Here is a 10,147-nt window from a genome sequence, read left to right on the forward strand (position 1 = left end):
ATACACATTAAAAGCGGTCTCACTATAAAATTGAAAAAGTGAAATTAGATTGGCAATGTGTTGAAATGTGAATTGGAACAAAAGAAGTATACGTTAAATTAATATTTGATCTGAATCTTTTGCAATTACCAGTTTCAATTGCAGTATGTAATAAATTAATATAACGATTACAAACACTATAACAAAAAACACGTAAATATATACTAAAAAAAAGGAGTGTAAAAGCACGATGACTTTAGTCACTCCTTAAAATTTATATTTCCTAATAAATTCATTGTAAAATGTATATGTCAACATTTGATCCAAATATTTCGTAATTATTAGTTTCATTTGCACTATAAAACAATATAAACACTATAAAAAGCATGTAAACACTAAAGAAAAAGGTGTAAAAACGTAATTAATTTAATCATTTGTAAACACTAAAGTCCCCCGTAGAGCGTAGTATATCTAAATTGTAAGTTGAATGTACATTATGCGGAGTAACAAATTCGAATCGGTCCAAGAATATATACTTAGGAATATACTTTATACTAAATTGGAAAACTTTAGCATAATTAGCACGGTGATGCCGGGGCACGGCATGGAATAAAAAATGAAATACCGCCCAAACATCACAACTCACGGACCATACCAAAAAAGGTGGAAAACAGGGAAGAACTAACACCAACACGTTTCTTCTCCTCCTCCCACTTTTCTGTTTTCCCGTATTCAAGGACTTCATCCTTCATTCAAGTCTCCTCTAACTCTTCACCACCGCCTCCCAACCCACCCGAAAAAAAAATAAAGAGGAAAAAACCCACTTCTTTTCTTCTTTTCTGCGTAGATATAGAAGTTAGTAATTGGCGGTAGATTGTTGAAGGGAGAAGAAAGCGAGGAGCTTTTTTCTCAAAGAATTCCAAGGTTAGTTTTCTATTTCACTGCTTGTCATTCATGTCATTGCCCCTTTTTCTTTTTTTTTTTCTCCTTCTAGTAATAGAATTCAAGAATTCAAGACGCCCCACATCCAAATATGCTTGAATCTATAAAAGGACGATTTGGGTTTTGATTTTTAATGAAATTCATAATAAAAAAATTTGGATTGGGGTTTTTCCGGCACTGGAGATTGGGAAGGCATGTGGGTTGCTTCCTTCTATCATTTTTTTGGGCGGGTTTTGGCGGCGTGAGAGAGCGTTTGGAAGATTGAGGGAGGTTAAAACTGTCTTTTTACACATCAAGGAGGAAAAGAGTTGAACACGCTGTCTTTTGTCCTCGGTTGGTAAGTTGCGTCATTTTTCTCCTTTTTTTTTAGATCCCCTATTTTCATTTTTCTTGCTATTCTATTTTACTTTTAGAGCAATGGATATTATATTGTCAGTCGTTCAACTGATTTTAGATTCTATTTTGGAAAAATAAAATTTTAATGATTTCGTTTGATTTTGTATCTTGAAATTGGATTTTGTTGCAGGTAAAGAAAAAGTTTTAAATATAGTCAAAATCAGGTTTTGTTGCTATGATCGATTCCTTTTTTTTTTGTTGTAAACTCTACCCAAAAAAAAAAAAGGACAATAATTTTGAAAAGAATATTCTCCCATAAGCAAAACCCATGGCAAAATCCATTTTCATAAATGACTTGGATCGTATTCTTTATATCGCGTCGTAGCCACGAGCTTCTTGAGGCAACCATTTTTGTGCAATCTTCTAATTTGTTCAAGAATTCTTTTTTTTTTTTTTATAGACAGAATAAACACACTCACAATTAAATTAGAAACGTTCAGAAATCATCGTCAAATTGAATCAAGACGGCAAACTCAATCGGCAAATTGGGTTCAAGAATTCTTGATTTACCAATTTTTAATGGACAATTCAGTCTTTTCAACCAAAAAAGGTCAATGACATAATTGAACGCGCCTCACGTCCACCACAGCAGGGAAGAAGGAAACTAGGAAAGGCTTCACGTGATTAATACAGAGGTCGTCATATGTAGCTTTTCTTTAAAAAAATTGCGATCATGTTTGGGTTATAATTTTTTGAAATTTTTAAAATAAAATATAAAAATTTAATATATATAAAATAAAAAAGTGACCGGCTTTTTCACCACCCAATCTAAACCCAACTGGCCTAACCTCAAACTATCTCCTCCCATGACCCGTCCCTCCCCAAAATCCCATGAAATATATGGATACCTTTTTATTTTTTCTTTTATTAGAAAAGATTATCATCCACGTGTCACCTTCCTGTTAGCTGTTCAACCAGATCCTTTATTGTAACTAACTTATTGATTTATTTAAATTTTTTTTTTTTTTTTTATATAAACTTTGATGTTTTCCTCCTTTGCAGGACGCGTCTAAGAAGAAGAAAGAAAGGCTTTTTGACTGTTCAAACAAATTCTTATTCTTGATCTGGTCGGTAGCTGGCTGGCTGGCTGGCTGGCTGCTGATCATATATAGTTTGAAGCAAAATTTGGATTGGTCGGGCTGTCAATAGATTCTTTACATTGACAGCCCGATTTTCTATTTCTTGAAGGCGATACCCCACCAAATTCAAACAGGTAAAAATCAGTTGTATTCCTTCAAACATTTTACATCACTTTGTTTCACGTTTCTCTCGTGCATATTTGGCACGTTTTAAAGAAACCAATGGTTTTCTTGTAGGTGGAATTGTGAAATTGAAATTTGACTGGAGTTGTTTGCTGTGTATTTGAACGAGACATTGTGAAACTTGAAAGCCATCAATACTATGGGTACCTTGTCTGGGAACCTTCAAAGGCCGATAATTGCAGCCTCTGCTGTTTGCATAGCTTCTATTTCATCTGATTTTCGTGAAAAATTTTGGCCGAATAAATCATCAGAAACATGTTCTTCCTCAGAACAATCGAGTTCGTCTTCGTCTTTGTTATCTGTTTCGATAGATGCACAAAAATCATCTTGGGTGTCTAAGGTATCAGTGTCAAAGCTTGCTAACTTGGCATTTGCGACAAGAATTCGTGTTCCCGTGCCTGACATATATAGCCGCATACCTGTCTCAAGTTCTTGTTCTTTTCCTGGATGGTTATATTCGTCTGTAGCCTCGTCCCCTGCTTTAATTAACTCGTATCAATCGGCTGAGTTGGCGAAAGCCGCCAAGCCGGCTTCTTACGTGTATGATGTGAATTCCTCACCATCAGAGGTATTGTATAGATGGCATTTGCCAGAGCCAAAGGCTGTTGATGTATCTGGTAGTTCTGATTGTTCATCAGTAAAATCTAGGACAGTGGTGGTTTTGCTTGGGTGGTTAGGTGCAAAGCAGAAGCATCTGAATAGATATGCAGAGTGGTACACCTCGAGAGGTTTTCATGCCATTACGTTTACATTCCCAATGTCCGAGATTCTAAGCTATCAAGTTGGAGGAAAAGCTGAGCAAGATATAGAATTGCTTGTTAACCATTTGGCTGATTGGTTGGAAGAGGATGGGAAGAACTTGGTATTTCACACTTTCAGCAATACAGGGTGGTTGACGTAAGAATACTTTAGCTGACCACTAGTACACTTGCCTCCCAATCCACAACCAACCCCCCCCCCCCCCCACCCCACCAAAAATAAAAGCGGAACCTGATAAAATCTGGAAGTGAACATTTTGTGTAACTCAGTTAAAAATTGCCTTGCAGATATGGTGTTGTCTTGGAGAAGCTTCAGAGAAGTGATCCAAACTTAATGGGAAGGATTAAGGGCTGTATTGTGGATTCTGCTCCTGTTGCAGCTCCTGATCCACAGGTATTGTTGTCTAGGAAGTTACTATGCCTTTTTCGGTGGAGTGATTATTGAGATTTGAAATGTTATGTTGGTGGTGGTAAAGTAAGACTGGATGATCCAAAATACGTACTTTTGACTACTTGAAACTGATATTCCAGTATGCTTAGTTGGCTTTGGTGATGATGTCAATCTTCATACTTGCAGTTTGTCAGTATCATGAGTGGAGCTATAAGCTAGTAATTTCTGTATAAAAGAGTATTTGACTTTTATTTTGCAGTTCCATATATGAGTTTATTTGTTATTGTTTAGATATCTCGATCCATGTGCTAAATTTGCCAGCAAATGGTAATATTTGAAACTGGAGCATGCATTTTTTTGTCTTTATTTTCTCGAGTGCATCATTGTTGTTTCCTCCCATGTTGATTTTATTAGTTACAAAAAAATTTTGTCAGAAAAGCTCTCAGTTAAGTTGATTACAGATCTTGTATATCCTTCCAGGGTCCCTCTTCAGATCATAATAGGTTTCTAACTCCTGGGGGATAGGAGAGGTGGAGCAATGAAGTTCTACATATCATTCTGAAACTTTATTATATGTTTTGGGGTAAAGGAAGGGGGATCAGTGTGGTTTTTGTTCTGTACAACTCTTTCTTTCGTTGTTTTTGGATATTGATTTTGATGTCATTCTTTCGTGTTTGTATGTCTATTAGGTCTGGGCTTCTGGATTCTCTGCAGCTTTTCTGAAAAAGAATAGTGTTGCAACAAAAGGTGCAACGAGTGAGCAAAGTGCAAATATGTCAAAAACAAACAAAACTATTGTGGGAGAAACCAAGCCGGAGTTGACTGAAACTGCACTCTTAGTGGTCCTCAAGAAGTTTTTTGAGGTGGTTTTGAATCTTCCTACAGTAAATAGGTGAGGGATCCATTTTCGTTAGTGTTGTTGATGCTTATTTTGGCATGGTCTTGCAAGTTCCTATCCTTATTGATTGAAATATGCAAAATACATTATCGCCAATGTTGAACATGGTTGAATGAGTTCCAAGTGATTTTTGTTTAAGAATACTGCATTGGTTAGTTTCCTTGATTTTACAGTAATCTTTATTTTCATGTTGGTATGAATAACATCTTTTGGCCTTTGTCATACTTTACTCCTACAATAATCAATAGATAAAGGCTACTCCTGCACTTCTTACTCACGCGATTTTCATGTTACCAAATTGTAGGAGGTTGTCTGATGTTCTTAGTTTGTTGACATCACAACAACCTAGCTGTCCACAGCTATATATTTACAGCTCAGCAGATAGAGTCATTCCTGCCGGATCGGTTGAATCCTTTATTGATGGCCAGCGGAAGAATGGGCGCAAGGTCAGAGCCTGCAACTTCATTTCCACACCCCATGTCGACCATTTCCGGAATGACCCAAAATTGTATTCTTCTCAGCTCACACAGTTTTTAGATGATTGTGTGCTGACTTGCTGCAGAAATTCTTGAATAGATTACTAACCAGTCTAACTCATTCTTTTCTTTGATTTCCTTATTCTTTTGTTTTTGTCTCCAATTTTTCCATACGCACATGACTTGCTCATTGATGTAGAGATTCAATTATTGCTCTTTTTTTTTAACCTTTCTCCCCTTTTGACCTCAATTATTATCTGTACTCAACTTGGAAAGAGACAGTTATTCAATTGTAGAAATTTTCGATGTATTTAAACTACTTGACATTGCCATCTTCATATTACTGCTTCCATCAAATTTCCTTGCACTTTCGAAGTTCTCTATTTTGGCATCTTATAGTCCCTGTCCACACAATTGTACCTGTTAATTGATTATGCTCGTCACATAGGCTTGTCACATGGAAAGTGGAAAAAACAGCCATTCCTGCTAATCCCCTTGCCCTGAGGTTAGACATAGCAATTTGGCAGGTTGGTAAAGGATTTAAGGATTTTCATTTAAATGGATTTGGGAAAAACTTGCATATACCTGGTCCACCAGCAAGTTTTTTACTTGAAGCCAAAAAGCCTTAAAAGTTCTAAATTATCTTTGCTGCTGCTTCATTCTGGAGAGAGGGAGAAAAAGAAAAGACCCCCTGGGGAAGAGGGGGAAAATATGAGACTTTTTGAGGGAGTTGAAGTAGGTAAAACAATACTAATTATGAAATTGACTAACAATATTGCCAAAGCCCAAGGGGGCGTTTTTGTATTTGGCTCTAGTTTGCAGTCAGATGAATGAACCACCAAACTATAGATTAAATTGTTATGTGGTTGGATCATATTGGATTAACTCAGATTTATGAGGCAAATATGATCCCAACATATTATTTCATAAATAATACTCTATCGCACGCATTTACACACACAAAATGATTTTTTACTACACATAAACATATATTCACCTACTAAAATACTTCCACACATATAAACATACTCATTTCTTAAGTTTCTTAGATGGAAAAACATCATTTTCATAGACACATACACATAAAAACACACATTAACATACTTTCACACATACAAACACTAATTTTTAAACTGCTTGAATATACACAACTCCTTGACAAACACACACTAACATTCACACATACAAACACTAATTTTTAAATTGCATGGGTAGACATACCTCCTTGGCAAGATGCACTGCTTCTTTTTTTTTTTTTTCCACACATACAAACACTAATTTTTAAACTACTTGGATAGACACAACTCCTTGGCAAACACACACTAACATAATTTCACACATATAACCACTAATTTTTAAACTTCTTGGATAGACACAACTCCTTGGCAAGGTGTACTACTATTTTTTTTAAAATTACCATAAAGTTAAAAGCATGTTTATAATTCACTTGTTAAAAAGATATTTAAAGCTTCTTTTTTATAGGTATGTCCTTTTTATATAGCAAATTTATTTCAAAGATGAAACAAAAACATTTTTTCCGTAATTGGTGAATGGATATAAATACAAAGAAAGTCATTTTAAGTATAACGAGTTGCTCAATTTATAAACTAAACAGGGGCCGGTGGAAAGGAACAGATTTCCTTTTCCATGTTATTTCTTTGAAGAAAAGTGTAAGAACCTTTAATAAACTGGTCACTATAAACATCAGATAACATGTCTTTTAAGGCTAGAAGCGCAACAGATTTGAGATAGTATGAAGCATAAATTAATTACAAGGCATGTTCACCCTATTAAGTAAGCATACCTAGTCTAAGAATCTAATCATCAACAAACCAGTGGACGCTCGCAAAGTTGAAACGGTTTGAACTGTTCTAATAAACTTTAAGCAAAAAACTTTGTAGTAAGTTCACAAGAAAAACTGCCTAACATCACCTGGCAAGGAAGCCAAAGGGATACATATGCATGGTCTTCCGCCTAGAGGCTCGCAATTCAGCTGCAAGATCAGTACTCAAGGTGTGTCACAGTGGTCCAAATTTTAATAGCCATTCAAGTTGCTAACTCAAAGGTCAGTGGCAAGCTAAGCCAAAAAGTGCGGGACTATCATAATTTCCCTTGATTCAAGGTGGATAAGTGCAACTCTTTTTTCAGCCTCACTGTCACTCTCATGGTTGACAAATCTGATTAAACTTCTTGTTCAAGCCCACTATAAATTTCTACTATCTTGAACGCTAGGAAAGCTGCATAAGTAGTACCTGCAGACAAACATTATTAATCTGGACAGCCTTTTTGAACCTACAAATGCAAGAGATTGGCACACCCACGCTTGAGAAAAGAAAAGAAAACTCTGGTATTAACCTAATAACGTTAGTTCCATATGTTGTATGTTATGGATCAATTGAGGTCCCTTCAGAAAACTAATCATTTTTTACAAAATATTTAAATTCACAGCTTTGTTTTACGGATTCCATAAACTTCCAAATCCCAAAAAATAACAAAGGAAAAACAAACATCAATAAATGGACCGAAAGAGCCATGCAGGAGAAAGGGAGGTAGGAAAGTGGAAAAAAAGGAAAAAGCAATGGCCAGCTTTTCATGATACATCTCATGATTAGGGATGATGCTGAACCATATAACTCGACTTGAGATTGTGAGTTACTTGATCAATAGGTCGACTCGAGCTTGCTTTGATTGAACTCAATCTTGAGTTTGAGCAACTTGTTTGAGGTTACGGGTCGAACTCGAGTTCCAAATTCTTGTACTCGAAGTTTCGACAAGTCTAATCGAGCTTTTTATCATACACACACACACACACACACACACATATATATATATATATATATATATGTATATTAATTTTTTATATCTATTATTGTGAAATGTCAAGTATATCCTTTATTTAAATTATATGTAAAATATTAATTTTTAATAGGTGAGCTCAAATAGACTCGATTGAGTTTGATTGGACTCGATTAGATTTAATTAAACTCGAACTCGAGTTTAAGTTTGAGTAAGGTAAACTAACATCGAGCTCGAGCTCGACTTTTAAAATATCGATGAATTCGAGCTCAATTATTTTACCTTGAGTTAGTTTGAGTAGTGCACTACTCGAATTTAACTCAACCTGAATGTGATCAACCATTGCTAATCCAGTAGGCTATTCCTCATTACGAGCATGACTGGCCAAATGGTACAGTAAATTGGACGTGCAACTCACATTATTTGCTAAGTATTTCTTACCACATGTTTGGCACACGGCTTTCTATCTACCATTCTCTTTAGGCTTTAACCTATGAAAATGATGCCAAAGTGCCAAAAAGGATCTCTTATGTGTCTCCATATTACTCCCATGACTGCAATGATAGAAATCATCGTCAATATTGCAAGCAACCGATGCATTAAGCCATAGAAAATACGACAAACAAATTATTATGATGAATCATATAATAAAAAAAAAATCATCTTTATTGAACATCCATATGATTTTAAAACACATTTCTATAATTCACGCAAAGAATGATAGATTTTTAGCTATTTTTCATAACTAAAACATATATTCCAGTCATATGATTATGGCATTCAGATTTGATTGTCCCAAGCTGTAGGGATTATGGCATGCAGATTTGCTTGCCCGGAGTTGTTTCCAAGGAAACAAGTAGTAGAGAATTATTGACATGAACTCCATCTTTTGTGGCCTAAAGATGCCGAGACAGATCTTAGAACATTGCATTGTAAATACAGGATCTTTTTAATCAACTTTCTTGGCTGATTCTTGATATTATTTTTGTCGCTGTTCCTCAATAATTACGTGTATTGAAAAGCAATAACACTCAAATTTAAAATTAATTATCCTTAAGCTTGACAATCAAATTTTATCTTTGTCTTCCCATGACCTATTTGGCATTTCATCGTATTGACTCGCTTAAATGTCATAATTAAACTGCAAGTTGATTTGCCAACTTATATTACGCCATAATCATAGTCTTTGGTTTGACTACATTGTAACATGCATAGGGTGACTAAACTAAACCTGATCATAGGTCAAAACTTTTTTGTATACCTATAAAAATGTCATTTATCTCCAAGTTTTTACAGGCAAGACCACAAGTATAATTACGCTAAAGAAGATGTGACGACCCCACCTTCCCCTAAGGTGTACCCAAGAGTTTGGCGGTCTGTAACGACCCCACCTCCCCCTAGGGCGTACCCCAGGGTTTAGCGGACCCCCTGCCCAGCTCTCGCCAGGACTCACTCACTTATCTCAAATAAAATAAGTTATAATCCCAAGAGTAAATGAAATAACAGTTCCAAGTTTAGAACGTACATTTACATTCATTTCTATCCCAAACATTCATACAATCCCAAAAATAACAAAAGATATGAGTTCCAGATGCATTCAACTCTAATCGAGCACTAGCGCAAGTGAAATCGTAAAATTTCAAAAACTAGATTATGCTAGCCTGTACCAATCTCACGCCCTCGCTCATACCCCTTGTAAGAAAAACAAATCTAATAGGGTGAGTTAAAGTTTAGTGAGGTTTCAAGTAGTAAGTTGACCATTATTTAAAAGTGAAAGTATCAAAGTAGCAAAGTAGCGAACATAACAAGTCAAGAAAATGAGCAATAACACTTCGTATGCCCAATCATTAAGTATTCAACATTTCAAGTAAAAGGATATAGTTGCTTTTGCAAACTAACTCCACTATAGCTTGATCAAGTAGTAGCTGACACTCCGTCAACTTTCAAGTAAGATAACTAGTCCAGTAGTACACCACTTAACTCCAATCTCCATCCACCAATCAAACCCCTTACTAGATCTGAACTCCCTAATAAACACTGGTGGTAATACTCGAGTATACCGATTAGTCGAGAAGATAACATTCTACTCGACAAAACTAGAGACCCAGGGTTCGTTACCTAATCGACCAAGCCCTTGCCGGCTCGACTTGAGTAACTAGCCACAGGGTTTCTGGAATTCCAGACAGTATTCAAGTTATATGCATGTATATCAGGTCAATTGTAACCAATGAACAAGAATGTATCACTTT

General features: G+C 35.7%; 1 protein-coding gene across 1 annotated transcript; it reads left to right on the plus strand.

Moving 5' to 3' along the window:
- The first annotated feature begins 587 nt into the window (after positions 1 to 587).
- Positions 588 to 5,440, plus strand: LOC113703214 (uncharacterized). Its single transcript, XM_072073601.1, has 6 exons — positions 588 to 903; positions 2,320 to 2,530; positions 2,634 to 3,476; positions 3,626 to 3,731; positions 4,418 to 4,620; positions 4,931 to 5,440. Exons 3-6 carry the CDS (start codon positions 2,719 to 2,721, stop codon positions 5,196 to 5,198), a joined length of 1,335 nt encoding a protein of 444 aa, XP_071929702.1. The 5' UTR covers positions 588 to 903; positions 2,320 to 2,530; positions 2,634 to 2,718; the 3' UTR covers positions 5,199 to 5,440.
- The last annotated feature ends 4,707 nt before the right edge of the window (positions 5,441 to 10,147 follow it).

This window comes from Coffea arabica, unplaced genomic scaffold (assembly GCF_036785885.1).
Source record: "Coffea arabica cultivar ET-39 unplaced genomic scaffold, Coffea Arabica ET-39 HiFi ptg000114l, whole genome shotgun sequence".
NCBI classification, from domain to species: Eukaryota; Viridiplantae; Streptophyta; class Magnoliopsida; order Gentianales; family Rubiaceae; genus Coffea; species Coffea arabica.